This window comes from Haliaeetus leucocephalus, unplaced genomic scaffold, assembly GCF_000737465.1.
Source record: "Haliaeetus leucocephalus isolate CR32 unplaced genomic scaffold, Haliaeetus_leucocephalus-4.0 Scaffold830, whole genome shotgun sequence".
NCBI classification, from domain to species: domain Eukaryota; kingdom Metazoa; phylum Chordata; class Aves; order Accipitriformes; family Accipitridae; genus Haliaeetus; species Haliaeetus leucocephalus.
Window position 1 is genome coordinate 4,451,476 of NW_010973266.1, and position 16,254 is coordinate 4,467,729.

At 44.3% G+C, this 16,254-nt stretch overlaps 1 protein-coding gene across 1 annotated transcript in view; it reads right to left on the bottom strand.

Annotated features, from left to right (window-relative positions):
- The window catches only part of LHPP (phospholysine phosphohistidine inorganic pyrophosphate phosphatase), an 88,775-nt gene extending 72,740 nt beyond the window's left edge, over positions 1 to 16,035 (bottom strand). Inside the window, exons 1-3 of the mRNA XM_010581985.1 lie at positions 15,920 to 16,035; positions 2,057 to 2,244; positions 1,151 to 1,304 (exon numbers count right to left, since the gene is read on the bottom strand). Coding sequence (XP_010580287.1) covers positions 1,151 to 1,304; positions 2,057 to 2,244; positions 15,920 to 16,035 — 458 coding nt within the window. The remainder of the gene's footprint in view (positions 1 to 1,150; positions 1,305 to 2,056; positions 2,245 to 15,919) is intronic.
- Positions 16,036 to 16,254: the final 219 nt, after the last annotated feature.

Below are 16,254 nucleotides of genomic sequence, written 5' to 3' on the forward strand. Positions count from 1 at the left end.
GGGAATTTTTGGACCACCTGATCCTCCTCACCATTAGTAACTTGAAGATGCTGGAAGATCAAACTGCATCACAAATCTACACCAACAGCCCTTTATCCAAGCACGGCCTGTTGGATTTTTTTTGTTTGGTTTGCATTTCTTTCACTATTGAAAATCATTTCTTTACAGTTCAGACAGGAACACATGGCTACACACAGCAGATAAACCAACAGTTCTCATCTCTGAGATCTTGCAAGGGAGGAGACAAAAAGATGAGCAGTGCCTATAATCCTACTGGCCTCTTGCAACACTCATTCATTCACTTGGGACTTGCACACATCAAAATCCAAATTCTCCATGACTTCCATGGGTTTTTTAAGAGGATCTCAGACTTGCTTGTAAAGCAACAGAAGTCCTTTTCCTAGTGGCTTACAAAACTACAGCTATTTAATCCTCCCACTGCCACCTGCAAACATGTGGATTGTTTCATCAAGGTCTAGCTCACACTTGAATGCTGACTTTGAAGGGTTGGAGGCTGGCATCTGCTGTGCTTATACACCAGGGTGCCTCCAGGTTCTCTAAAAGCTGCTACAATTCCTCCTCAGAAGAGCAGCTACATCTCTCACCCTCTAGCAATTGATGAAATACATCCACACAACTGCTTACTTTGCACTGTCTACAGAAAAAAGATCACCAACAGCTGAAATTCAAGAGATGCCTCACCCAGTGCTGTAGCAGCACAGAGACACTGCTGATGAATATTTTCAAAGTCAACTGGGGGATTCAGCATGGCAAGTTCAGTGACTTCCAGTGCCCTTTGCAATCTTGCATCAGCACAGGGCTGAACTGTGGCTCATGAAGAGCATCCATACCACCTTCTTTGAGAGACCTATTTCAGTGTAATCACCTCAGTTTTTCCTTACACCCCTGGAAAGGCTATAAGTGAGTGACTCAGGACAGGAGGCCAAGTTAGGTGACTGAATTACCCACTGAGGATTCTCCATTGACAGGTATCTGAGCACATCAGCCTCCCAGTCCAGACACATAGATTAACTGCTTAGAAATTGGTACTGTGAATGCCCACACCAATATCTGGCCTCCATTAAGTACAAAGACACTAGAGGAAATTAAAAAATACAGAGACTTGAAGAAGAAACAGTGCTTAACTCACCCTCTTCCAAGGGAGATCAAAACAGGCTTCTCCATCCCAATCAGAACTCGGAAAGCTTCATTAAGGTTTGCATAGGTGAAGTTTTCTGCTGCATCTCCAATAACCACACAGTTTGGGTTTGCTTTATCAATCTCAGCAAATTCAGGGATGAGATCTACAGAAGGAGGGGAAAAAAAAAATCCACAAACCCCTTACCATTTCAAATGCCATTGGAAGTAATGGTTTTCCCCCAGATTTGTGTTTCCTTTCATTCATTCCGTGACACATAAAAAAAAACTTTAAAAAAAATCCAAGTCTCAATCAACTGTTCTTCAGACCCCTTCTAGTCCTGCCCAGATCCTGCTATTCATCTGTCCTAGAACAAAGAGCCAAATAAACCATTTCCTACCCTTGCCTTAGCTCCCGTCACCCACATCTCAGTTATATCTTAGCTCATTATACCCAAGCACCTAGACCCGAGACAAACTCCTGGGTAGCTGAATGAAAATGTGCAATAGCAAGAGCAGGATCCACCTCCTTTCTCCGTACCCACATCCTACAGAAGAAAACACTTTAAACTTAAAACCTCTGCCATGATAACAAAGACAATGTCATGTCTTACAGAAGACCTCGCCTATCTCCTAGTCTCTGTTGTTAAGTAGCAGACTCCTCTGTGCACTTGCTGACCCTCAGCACAACTCTGTGCCTTCCCTGTACCACTGCCACAATTGAGATCTCGCTCAGGCCAGACCACTATGGTTTATTCCAGAGTCTCATGACTAAGGAAAAAGTTTTCCCTCTAGGAAAACAACAGCTAGGAGCTCTTCCCCCCTCAAGCTATGGGAATTCACTGCTCTATCGCAAATGCCTGCATCTCTCTGGGGTGTCCCTCTATGTCTCCCAGCATCTACTGCAGCGGTGTCCCACCATTGTGCACAAGCAAGTGCGGCCTCAGGCTGCGCTCCTTCAAAATGTGGCAGGCTGCTGGTGCTGGGGCAGTGACTTCATCCACGGAGATGTCAAAGCCCATGCCCTGGAGCTTCTTCACAAACTTCTCCCGGGTTGCTTGGGTTTCGTTAGTGCAGAACCGCAGCTTCAGACCAGATGCTTTGATCCTGTTGAGTAATAGCAACAGATGGGTTAACCAGACATAGAAAAGGAGCTAAGAGTACCAGCTTTGCTGTCCCACTGAAGCCTGAGCATGCATCACGACATCACCACCCCCAACTTGGATAATTACAGCAAAAATGCAAAGAGGATATTCCAGAACAGGAGCAGGATCCCTTACTGTGACTAAGACACATGTAAAATATGGATTCTGGGCACTACAGCTGCAATTTTCATGTGTAGACCCCCTGCCACAGCATGTAACTGCCCTTCTGGAGCAGAGAGCTAAGCTGAATAGAGCAGCACAGGTGATGCCCACCATCCCCAGAATACCACAGTCTGTCAGGCACATGCTCCTTTACACATCAAAAAAACCAAATCCAGTTCCTTTTCTTTAAACCGGTCCATGGATGTAATCACACATGACCTGAAGGCACTGTACAGCCGTGAGTACAGTAGCTGGTGTGATACCACTGGCTATTAGCATTTTAACTTGGATTTTCACTTTTCCACTTCCTGATCACCTGCTGCAGTGATTAGTTGGAGGTAACAGCAAGGCTTTGCACTTCTGCAGACTCCAGGTAAGAAGCCAGCTAGTTGCAGCGATGCTTATATCAACACTGGGGTGGCTTCAGTTACATTCATCATTTAATCTCTCATAAAACACCTGTGCTGTTAGTTCGTGGGTAATCCTGAAAAATATGGTACTTTAACCAATTCATTAATAAATGTTTACAGGCAAATGGCTTCTCAAGGGAAGAAAACATGGCGCCAAGTGCCCAGAGCCAAGGACGTGGTTCCTGTGGATTGGTACTCTGCAATCCCGTGCCAAGTCCTCTGCCTCTGAGCGGCTTTATTTCCTGACCCAAGCTGTGGTGACCTACTGGGGATGTCACAAAAAGACCTCTTCTCCAAGGATGAGTTGTCAGCTATTTGGAGAACCAATGTATTTCAAAGTGGCCATGGAAAATCAGAAGCATTGAAAATGTATCACAATTTTTTTTTAAATATTTGCCAAAGGAAGGGACTGTTACTTAGCTCCTCAAATATATTAAAATGCCTAATTTTTGTCAATTTTAGTGTGAATTTGTACATAATTATCTTTGAGGACCTGAGCTCTTACAGTTTTGGATACCTAGGTAGGTTCGGAGCTAGGCTTATAAATTCTTATTAAAATATTGTTACTTTTCTTTGTGTTAGGATGAAAAAGGACTTCTCTGTTAGGAAAGCCCCTGCACTGACTCTCAAGACAACAAAACATGCTGGGTTCCTTTTCTAGGGAAGATGATCCCAATTGGTTGGCGCAAACACCAAAACCACCTCGAGGTAATGCATCTGGTGACGAACTTTCCATCAAAGGATTCTTAGAAATCTGGTCCTCACCCAGAAAGCCCCTTCCGCTCATTGAAACTGCACGCCAGTGTCTTCTTCAGTAACGCTGGTGATTCATTTCTTTCTTATTATTTGTCTTTCCTAATCATAGGTATGTGAATTATCAATTACACTTAGTGGTTAATTGCCCTTCATAAAGATAGCTTTTCTATTTTAAATTAGGCAGTTAATATATTGTAACTAATAGCATCCACTTGTACATTATAAATATATCTTCATTGATTGGAGCAGTGAATGTGAGATTCACTCACAAGTTAATGAAGCAATTGAGTGAAGAAGTGCAGGGTGTACCCAGGGAATAATTATTGTTAATGAATTATGATGTGACCTTCTCAGAACAATGAACAATTGGTGTGACAGTGGGATGACAGTATTCCACATCTGTTATTCGAAACACGGTTTCAGATGTAGTTAAAAAGCAAAGCAGTATAATTTGGATACATAACAAACTTTAATAGAGTGTGCCGTGGTTAAAAAAATCTTATTCTAAATGCAAAGCCTATCTGCACACTCTTAGGAAAAAAAATCCAATGATTCACGACTGCCTGGAAGCAGACATTTGTTGAATAAGAATCTATTCTTTCTCTTCCTAAAGGTCAATGAAATGAATCCAGGAACAACACTAACCACCGACTTGCACAGACAAATAAGCACCCTCATGGGTCAACTTGGTGAAAGCAAAGACTCAGTTTTCCTATACTACAAATCTAACTTCCTTCTCAGAATTTTAGATGAAAACCAGTTACATTTCTGAAAGGCTTGACGAAAGCTGAAGCAATATGGACACGTCCTGTATTGCTTTACGCCTTCGTGGCCACCAGCAATTATCACCTCAACAAATGGGCTCAGTAAATGCTTAGGATCAGGTGAGGATAGGCCCAGCCAGTCAGAAAATGGGACTCCTCTGGTGAAACATGAAAAGGAGTCTCAAAAATATCCTGGAACACTAAACAAAAGAAAAATTATCAAGAACTCCGGAGAAGACTTATTTCTACAAAATACCTTTTCAATGAAAAGCCACTTTCTCCTTCACAGTTAGCATCTCTAAAAAGACCCTCTGCTAGCTCTCTGCCAAATTTTTGTACAGTACAGTCACACTGACCAGTACGTGCACGATTACACATACACTGGGACAAATCCATCCCTCGATGCTCAGCACGGGGACCGTGAGTGGAGCCTGCAGGCCAGCACACATCAGCAAACAACTATTAATTCAGAGCTTAAATAATTAGGGAGAGCTTTTAACAACAGCTCTACATGGGGGAAATCCTGGCTCTGCTCGTGTTTACAGCAAAACTCCTTCAGTTTTCATGGTCAGGTTTTGCACCAGGACAAACTAAGAGAGATGGCGTGAAGGTCTCTGACAGAGGCGAGATGCTTCACACAGTGAGTCTATGGTGCACTGGGGGCACAGCTGCTAAGCTGGCCAGCTTAACGGGAAACCTCGAGCTACTGAGGTGACCCAGCCACCAGCGTTCACATTTTAAGAAGCACGTGCAGAGCAAATTACTGCAATTTCTAGTGCCGGCAAGTGAGAGGATGTTAGGAGAAGAAGAAAGAACAAAATCTGTAATGTGATGCCTTATAAGATAAAGAGCGAGGGATTAGATACCTGCAAGTACAGAAGAATGAGGCAACAGCAGACAAAATACACAACACACATTTTATCAAGATCTCGAGCATATTACAGATTTATCAGCATCTATATTACAGAAGCGCAGGCACACCCAGGAAACCCAGTCAATCAGAGCTTTAGCTGACTTTCATTCATCGTGGCCATGATAAAGATCCCACTCAAACTCCAGAAGCACCAGAAATCAATCCTGATTAGAGCGCAAGCCGAACACAGAGACAGGTAGCAGGGCGCTCCATACTGCGGGAACTCTGCATGGTCCAGCTAGCTGCAGACATCCCAAGGCTGCCTCTCGCTCCCCGTTCGGGGCCGTCAACAGACTCACCGTCAGACAAATCCACTCTGTTTCCAACATGACTGCTCATACCACTCCTAATGCCCACGAACAGGAACGGGGGAACTTGGACTTCACCTGCGTGCGGGGAGCTAGGCGTGAAGGGAGAGCAGCTTCTGATTTTTCAGGGTGTCACAAATGGCAAACTCGGCTAAAAGCATCTCTGCAGAAAAAGAAACTTGTCAGAGCCCCTCTAGGGAGGACGACAGAGTGCGCAGGGCAGCAGGGAGCAGATGAAAAGTCCAATTGCACCCCTCCAGCTGTGTGCCGCACAGGCTCTGCTGCCATGGTATACAGGCGCTGAAGCAAAGGAACAAGTCACAAAAGAAACTTCCAAGCCCAAAATTATAAGCGGACAGATGAGCACTGAACTAACACACCAACAGGTGGGTAAGGAGATTTTTTCTAAGCCTTACTAGAGGAGGCATTTAAACCCAGTCCAGACCAAAACAACCGCTCAGTTGCCAGAACAATCACTAAATCTAGAACCGGGGTATCCACCCGGCTCTGGGCACACCATGAGCACAAGTATAGGGGAGAGATGGAAATGAGGTTTTTAATTTCAGCCCCGAGCTGCCCCTTACGCTACGCCAGCTCTTTGAACTGACCTTTACCTCGTTCTGCCGGAGCGGGACACGACGCTGAGTGACAATGTCCCACAATGCAATTACCGTGCGTCAGATGAGCCGGTCCCTTACAAATCACCTCGAACTTTACACATCTGCTGGCTGTCAGCATCTGCCAGGTTCACTCACCCGAAAATAATGAAAAAACTCTCATTATTGTTCCATAACAGGTAAAGTGTTAGGACAATTATTAGACATCCTGACTGACCTTGTGCAGACTTAACCAACCGCCCTTGCCAACCTTAACGGGCAGCCTTTGGGCATATTAAACACAAAAACTCTTCTTTCAGATGATGTAAAGGTTGTGACACCCGTAGGAAAAGAAATGGCCCCAGAATCTAAGCTGGAAGCCATCACTCCTTCTTAAATTCACATTGTCCTGCACATGGCAGAAGCAACTAAGGACACGGTATAAGGCTAAACTTCAGACTTCCCATCTTTGACCACCCTCTTTTGCAGTGAGGGTTTTTCTTAACAGGGGAGCAGAAGGAGAGTCCTGCCAGCAGGTCCTGTGCAGACAGGCAGGGGGGCAGAAAGCAAAACCCTGGAAGAGGCAACAAGCCTGAGCTTGGCAACTGTCCAACGCCAACTTCAAAGGGGTCTGGAAGAGCACTGGTTATGAGATTTCCAGAACTGGCTTTTCATCCTGCTTTTTGGTTTTTCAGAGCCCTTTTTTTTTTTTTTTTTAATTTAAAAGAAAAGAAAGCATGCTAAGCACTTATGCTGTTTGACTCTTTTGCATCAGCAGACGAATACCAGTGTGCTTCAGTGTAAACTTGTCAGCACTCTAATACCATCTCTGAAACACAGGGAAATAACAGTACCTGAGAGTTATCTACCTGCAACCAAACAATAAAGTAAAACCAGGACTTGTGCAGGAATGTCCTCGCACCTGGGCAGGGCTAATGTTTGCTTACTGCCCTCTGCAAGGGCCAGGGTGCTGGTGCTACAGGTAAAACTTCTCCTGTCAAGAGGAGATGAAACCGAGCCAAGAACAAACTGAGCGTAATGGTCAAAAGTAGAAATTACTTGCCTAGTTTCAAGGTCGATACAGAAGAAAGTGTTTGAAAAGAGCAGAAATTTATACCACTCCTTTAGGCTGCCTGGCTGATGGAGAACCACAGCGCATGATGTGGTTTTAGCCAGTGTCTAAAAAATTCACTCAAGACAATGAATTAAAACGGGTTTTGCAAGAACAGATCAGTACTAGTCCTCAACAGCCTGCATAATGGTGGGTAAAATCTCATCCAGACCACAAAATGGTGAGCGATCAGGACAAAGGGAGGCATCAAAACCTTCCGTGCCTTCAGACACTGCTGACTAGCAGGCAATGGGATGTCTTTCCATTGCCCACAAAAGCCTTCCTGGCTGGCCCTGCCACTGCTGGGGAGTCACGCACCTAGCAAGTCACACGCTGCTCTACACAGAAGGCAAAACCCCTGCGATGAACAGGTTACATCTTGAAGTGTCAGACTATGTTACATTTCCGAATTAATGCAAATCCTGGGCCTGATCTTGCAGGCTTTTCCCAGGAGGACCTCCGGCTGCCAGAGCAGCACACACACCTAAGAGGATGCAAAAGGGTTTTCCAGCTCAGCGTTGGCTGAAAGCGATAACCCCTTCTGGGGTCTAGCTGTGGAAATGCCTGTGTGTGGGGAGTACATTCGCTCTGCTTTATGTGCCCTCTGCTTAAAAAGCATATTTGTGGCAATAATATGTTATGCTTTCTCTGCAAATCTGCATTCGTGCTATTTCAGCAGCAAGCATTGTTCATCTTTTAATTTCAGCTTCTGAAAAAACACCAAGCAAAATCATTATTTCAAAAGTCTGAAGGAAGCCAGCCACAAAAGCCTTTCTCCATCCTTAGTTCATTTGGCTAGTTTTTACAACACAAGCCTCCCAATTCCACCAAAACACTGAACTTCCCGGTGTTTTGCTCTCCGGGTGTGATGAGATCAGAGGACTGTGGATGAAACCCCACGCACGCTCCTGTGACACAGCAACCTTGGCTTGTTTTCTGGTTGTTCCTTCTCTATCCCAGTGTCCAAACCTTTCCATTCCTCTGACTGCCATCCTTACAGTATGTCCAAACTGCTTAAATCTTGCTGTCGCATTTCTGATGCTACTTTTGTCCCCTGATCTCCTGGTGTTTCCATTCACTGATGTCCTGTCATTGGTCCTGAGTACAGCCGAGCTCATTAAAGCTCCCGTTCTCTGGTGGTCTAGCTTTCTGCTCCATATAGCAAGGCTGGCCTGACAAATCCTTACATACAGCACTTTTTGGCCCCACTCCCCCTTGCATTCTTGTGTCTGAAACTCATCTCCACATCTGCTATCTCACGAGCACAATTTCCTCTCCAGACCCATATGGCTCACCTCTCTCTATATAGAAGTGGATCATTTGGAGGGAATCCAAAGGAGGAATTGCAAAAGGGATTAAAAAATAGGAGGGCATTACCTTTGAACAGGAATGAAGGCAGATTAATAGGCACATATGAAGGAGCCACAAGAAAAGAGGCCAATGTTATTTAAGGGCGGGCAAGGGTGAAACAAGAAGAGGTACCATTATAAAGCTAAAGACTCTGGAAATACCACTTTGAGACACTGCTTGACAGCAAAAACTGAAAAATCACTAAACTGTAGTTCAAAGTAAACTTTAAAAACCTACCAATGCCTTTATTCAGGTACTTTAATAATTCAGAATTTTTCAGAGGTAGCAATAAATACTGGAAGTTGTACACCAAAACAAACACAAAGTCCATCTTGTCCTGAATTCCCTACAAGGCTGCCTCTCTGACCACTGAATACAGCTGGATACCAGAATTACTGAATAAATTACCCAACACTACAAATCATATTCCACCTGCCTGAACAGAAGAGTAGACAAAAGATTTGTCTACAGATTTGTAGACAACAATATGCCACAAGAGTGAAATCTAGAATTAAGCATTTAATAGAAATAATACATGCTTTTGAAGTGAATCCGCAGAAAGGAAGCACAAAGCAGAATACAAGAAAAATCTTTCCGGTCCATTATGTTCAGCAACAAGATGCATTTAATCACTGCAGGTTTCCAAATTCGCTTCAAGTATTACACCTAGCAGTCCCAGACTTTAACCACACTACAGAAACTGAGTCAGGACTTCTCACTCCGTCTTGTAGTAGCTGGCTGATTGTCATATCGCAGCAGCACAAAACCAAGTACAATTTAAACATATGGGTGTATTTTGTAACAAAATAAAACTCTGGTATACTTTAAATACTTGGTAATGCTCCACTTTGGAGCTGTCAAGAAAAAAATCTGAACATTGGGGATGCAGTTAGCATGAACAGGTCTGGAATATATCTATTTGCATTAAGCAAAACATTTTTATGGATAATATAATTAATCACACTCCAATAGCTTTCATTCTGTGCTAAAAGCAGTTAGGGGTTTTGCCTCTGAAGCTACTAATTATTCCATTAAAATTTCAGTCAAAACCAAGTTATCTTCATCACAGTTGAATTCTTACTTTGTATACAAACAGCACCTGTTTGTAACTAATGAATTCTCTTTCTCAGAAAAAGAAAGTAAATTGCCAAAAGGTTTCACTTAGCCTATTTTATAAAGAAAGAATTCACTCTCACATGCTCTGCTTACCTACTTTAGAAAATACCATATTATTTCATTGCAATAGCTCAAAGACCAAGTTGCATTCCAAAAAACTTGCAGAGATTTTAATCGGGAAGCAATTGACAACTAATTCCAGTACATCACTTGCAAAGACACCATGGAATCTGAATGGCAATACTGCTGATGATATGCAAAGAATCAGGCTCAGTTCTAAGATTCCAGACTGAGTTCACCAAGCATGAAAGACAGGGAAAAAAATACTACCACAGTGGTAAACTGAGACAAGTCTCAAGCTCTAAATAAAGCACAGAACTAGGCAGAGTGCTGCTCATCCACTTCAGGGATTAATCAGTATCAGGTAGTGGGCAAACAAGTACCATTAGGTAGTAGATATCACTGTAGTAGCTGCTATTATTCTTTATTGGTAAATATTTGTATGGCATGTAAGTAGCCGATGGACAGTAAGTAGCTCAAGACCCTAAAGGTTAATGATGTTTAAATTCCAAACGTGTAAGCACTTACTCATGCAATTTGTGCAAACAGCACTTGGAGTACCCACAACTTCAGGGACACAGATCTTTTTTAAAAAAAATAACGAACCTTGTTGATTAGGAAAGTAAATATAGGTTAGGAAGGTCCACTGCCTTCAGAAAACTGAGGCCATAGCTGATGTTACAGAATAAAGGGGAGCTGTGACAACTCTGCACCCACTGAGGATCAATTCCTGGATCTTGTCCTGGCTCTGCCAGTGAACAGCTACATGACAATACAGAACGACTTCGTCTTTTTGTGTCTCTGCTGCTTCAGAAAGGGCAGGTGACACCTACCCTTCTTTGGGATCCATGGATAGAAAGTGCAAAGAGAGTTAACCGCAAAGACAAATGAGCAGATATTTACACAAGAGTTTGTATAGTTTATGTGAAAGTCTTTTTCTAGGAGGAACAACTCCTTTGCTATCACATGTCATGAAGGCATAGCAAGCCTTGAAACTTTGAACATCTGCACAGACTGTGCTAAGCCATGCTTCGTTATCTTCCATGACAACAAATATTTCCTACTCCTTGTCCTACACACACTTTCAGATGGCTCTTTGTAAACTCACAACTGTCCCACTTGAACCCCCGCATGCTGAATTGCTTTACGGTTCCAGTTTCGCTTGTTCTCCTCGCAATCTTCGCCTTGTTAGACTCTCCAGGTATTTTATTTTAACACGACTGTCCAGCTGCTCCACAGCCTCCCTGCTCCCCAGATTTCCGTTGCTCTTTTAAAGAACTCTGTAGAAAGTTGTGCTAACAGATGCGCTATACTGGCCAAACAACAGGATGTTGTAAATGTCCAACTACTGTGTGCTTTTCATATGGATATGCTAATAGGCACACTATCAGCACACAGCTGTAAATGCAAATAACAGAGCACAGGCAGAGCATCTTTTATGGATGTTTAACCACCTTCTGTCTTGTAAGAGACCAGCTCCCTGCTATTTGTAAGATAAAAAGCGAATAGCTCACCTCGTGTCAATGCTGTGTAAATCAATTAAGACAACAACAGCACAGTACAGAGGCACTGTTAAGGTTGGCTCCAGAAGAAGCCTTTAAGTCACAGATGGGCCTTCTGATCTTGTCCGTAGGCTTTCTGATCTGCTCCACAGCGTCTGCCAGTTAACTGCACGGACTCAGAAGAGATGCGTTTTATTTAATTCTGTTATAAGGATTTTTTTTAAAACAACAACAAACATATACTACAGTAAACTAAACAATCAAGAAATGTTATAGATCAGAAGATCCAAAAGCAGCTTCATAAGATGATGTGGCCCTTTAAAACTTTTAGTCATCCACCACTCCAATATCCCCACCTAAAGTTAACAATAATAGTGCCCAGTGGATTTAATGACTTTCCTGGCACCCTGGCTTCTGGGTTAAACCAGGGGTGCCAATGCCCTTAGGCACATGGATGCCTGTCTGCCATAGCTGGGCCGAGTAACAATAAGGATCCGGATTCACCTTGTCATTACTGGAGTGCAGAAGGAGGTCTGCTCTGTACAACAAATACTTCTGTGGTTCATCTTTTCAGCCTCCGATTTACCAGTTCCCTTTCAGTGCATACTGAATCCTAAGATATTTCACAGGTAAAATTTATCAGAGATGCAGGTACATTAGCAATAAATAAAGCATTCCCAGTTGTAACACTTGGTGTTTCATCACAAGTTATAACAACTTGGGTAGTGACTACTGACGCTTTCCTCAGCAGGGACACTACGGCACTGGGAAGTACGTAACTGAATGTCATCTTGGTCAGGATGTTTCAGTATCCATCAGTTTCTTTGGTCATTCTTCTGCTTCATCTGACTGTACTGCTAGCTAAAAACAAACAAGAGAGAACCACCCTCCCACCCCCCCAGCCATCATAAACATAAAATGGTCCAAATTCTTCTGGCAGAAATTACATCGCTACTCTCTCAAATACTAACTCAAATAACTGCATAGCAGAATTTGGCTGAAAACAAGAAAAATAATGCAGCAAACTTAAGGAGTTGAAATGGCTTCAGTCATATGAAACCAACCGCAAATGAAAATGTTTACTTACGATTTTTATTGGTGTGTACTATATGTTGTTACACAAAGTTAATTGCTGTAATGGTGTGGGAGATGATGTAGCAAGACAATCTGAAGAGAACAAGTCAGCTGTCATATTATGAGACTATATCTGTAGTATGAATTATCAAAATGGTATTTAAGACTCCTATTGGACATATATATGCACTAAAAGATTTTAGACATCTTTCAGCAAAAGACCATATCAATTTGAATTAATTATAAAGTTCCTAGCTATTTGCAATAATGACTTTTTAATTGATACAAAAATGAATCAATTTAAAAAAAGAGCTGCTTTTAGCTTTAATCCATCTGCTTGAAACCACTGAGCTGTACTATGACGCAGACACAAATATTAATGACCAACTGGCAATAGGATAATGAGTCAATAAAGATTTTAAATGGTGTGAGCTAGAACAATTACCAACTTAATAGGCAGATAAATAAGGCTACTTGACTTTACCCAAGGAAAATGATTATTCTTAACCACTTACATTGAATGACCTGAACAAAATGGTTTGGGTTAGTTTGTTGGTTTTTTTTTTCTTTCCTGGCACTTTTCTATACTCACTTCTGCTGTGCCCAGTTTCCACAGCTATCACCACCACTCCTCCATTGCTTATTGACATGAAACTGCTCGGAGCCCACACACGCTAAAAACAACCATCATGCTCCCAGCACGCTCCCTTGGAAACAAACCTCATGCACAGAGCTGCAGAGAAGCCCCACGGCAGCCCATGAGGCGGTGCAGCGTGTCACCTCCCCGTGCAGCACGGTGGACACAGCACAGCACGCACCTGCTGACGCTCACCAGATCCTGCCCAAACAAGATCAACTTTCCCAGTGCAGCGCTTGGGAGCCTGTTGTTGGATTGCTTCTCCAAACCCACCTTGAAGACCCCTGCATGCCCCTCCAGGTCAGAGAGGCAGACAGGTCAGATTAGCTACCGAGTCACAGAAATCCCTAACGAGGAACAAGGGCTTAGACATTTCCAGTATTTCAAACGGAAGCCCGCAATATCTTACATTTAGCCCAAGGCCAGAGTTTTACTGTTGTTTCATTAGCTTATCTCTGACATTGCTGTAAATTAAACTGCAGTTTACGTTGCCTCCATATGGGAGGTTTCAGCAAATGCAGTGGTAAAAATTATTAAATAACAGCCTGCAACCTGACAGAAAATACCTAGGAGAAAAAAAAAAATATGTCAAAAGCATCTGGCAAACCGCGATGCAGATATTATTGAATATGTCCTGGTTTTTAAAGGAATTATTTGATCTCCAACAGTAATAAAGTAGTTGTTGTTATTTATGTTTGTTTTGGCCATGCCTGGAGGATTCGGCTATGACGTGGGCTGTGCAGTGTTACACACTGCACAAACTCAGTATACGCGATGGTCCCAGCAGAAAGTGCCAGTCGGCAAGAAATGATAAGAGGGTGGTAAGACGCGTTCTCCTAGAAGATGGGAGAGCAGAAGACTCTCCTTCAATGACAGACCAGCTGGCACTAGCATCGGCCTCAGCGGGAAGCAACATTACCAGGAGGATTTGAGCAAGACAAGAAGGAAAGCCAGGAAAGTTTAATCTTGGCAGAGGCAACCCCAGCAGTGCCTGCCCCTTTGCAGTCAGCAAACAGGCTACTCTGTACACCCAAGGGGAAACAAATGCTTTCATTTTGCAACAAGCCTTTTCTCTTAGGGTCTCTCTTGAATCCTGAGCCTGTAGCATAGCTACAGAAAGGCACGAGAACAGAAATCATGCTGAAATATTACATAAAGGGGACATGGAGGAATGGGAACAGAAGTCACAGGTGATCCCTTGGAAAACTCACGTGCCACGGTATTTCAATGCAATGTCTTTATAAAAGCAACTCTTCCCTCTGCCTAATTTCACCAAATTCCCTCCGAGCGCGGGTTTCCTGTCGGCCATCCTGGCACCCACAAGCTCCCCCTGGCCAGCTGCGGCCAGCTGAGCACCACAAACAGGCCAAGAGCCTCAATAAGCCTAAAACCTGCTTCAAACACTGCTTTCTGACAGCACTGGAAACTCTGATCCTGTAGACAAAAACAGAAGATTCATTCAATGACACTTTATGTGCCTACTACATGTATTTTAAGCAATATGAACAAAGATATAATTTAAAAAAAAAACACAACAAAAATGCAGCAAAGAATTCTTTTATTACCAGTACCTTTGGATCTTCTCCAGTTCTGCCTTTTCCATGGCGGTGCCACCAACATTTAGGCACATATTTAACTAAACTTGTGTGATTAATTTTAGTGATTCAATATTTCTTCCTGCACATTTCCCTGCTTGATAAAGTACTCGCCACAGGTGTGTCTGTGCTGGGTGGTCCCAGAGGACAGAAGCCGCAGAGATGCTCACTGAGCAGCCTGTCAACGCTTCACACTGGCTCGTATTTCGACATTTAAAACATTTCAAGTGGGGTACACACAGCAGCGCTCGCCGCGTGAAATGGATCTGGATTTTCTGCAGCAGGTTAGTGAAACATCACGTAGAGCCAAAAGGCTCTTCCAGAAACCCACGACCTCCTCCAGTGGGGCAGACCCACCAATCAATACCTGCCTTTAAACGAAGACGGCCCTGCGGCCATTGCTCTCCCCTGGCCCCATCCTGCTCCTCCAGTCAAGTAGGGCTGATACAGACATACTGGCAAGTCAACCTAGTTAATAGAAGTTAGTTAAAGAAATGAAATCACTGTCTGTTTAGCAACGGTTATTTAGCTTGTGTTAACTGGACTGCATTACCCAGCTAAAAGTGAAGGAGTTCACTACCTGTGGGCACTGGTGAGTAACTTGCCACAGCAATACTTTGCTTCTGAGTCACGTATAAGCTGGGCAATCATTAACTGCAGCGCTGCAATTCTCCATTTCTGCTGGGTTGCAGGTTCTCTGCAAGAAGTCCCAGCTAATTTGACAGCAAAGCTCATCAATTTACAGAAGCACCATGCCGGTGTGGGCAATATTTTAAAAATGATTACCGGGGGAACGTGCCAGACCTCTTATATATTGCCTGCTCCTGCTACATGTGCAGCGATGACAGTAAATACAAAATCAAGCGGGGCTGTGATCTGTCTGCGCTGCCACGGGCTCCTTTCCCCACCAGCCCAGGAACAGCAGATCCACAAACTCAGCGGACTCCCTCGCAGCTTAAATAAGCCTGACAAAAAACACTAAAGCGACCCAAAACGTTCACGTTTGCTGTCCTGTCCCACTCAACTTTCACACCGCCAACCGCGGGGGGGGGGGGGGCGGCACCGTCGGGGGGGTTTTAAACCCCGATCCTCACACGCTGTAGCTCCAAAGCTCAGGGTCAAGCGCACGCTGTATGTTTCGGGGTGCCAAGCCCGCACCGCCATGTTCTGGGGGTACCCCCCACCCCGGGCGGCCCCTCACCGGCCTCCTCCTCCTCCTCCTCCCCGGGCTTAGGGAGGGCGGGCCGGGCCGGGTTCCTCCGACACCCCCCCCCGGCACCCACCTGCGTACCGCCTCCACCGAGCCGGCGATGGGCACCCCGCCATCGCCGCCGCTGTCGTAGAGAACCCCGCTGACGTCCAGCAGCAGCCCCCTCACCGCCCGAGCCCAGGCCGCCATCTCCCACCACCCTCCCCCGTCCCGCCGAACCGCAGGCGCTGCTGGGAAATGGAGTCCGGGGAAAGGGAGAGACCGGGGTGAACACGGCAGCCTTGATGCGTTCCGCCCCCCGCCCCGCCTCTCAATTAATTTATTAATTAATCACTACTGTTGTTAACACACCTGAGGCAGGTGGCCGCACGGACCAAGCTTGGTTTTCCTCAGGCGATCGCAGGAACG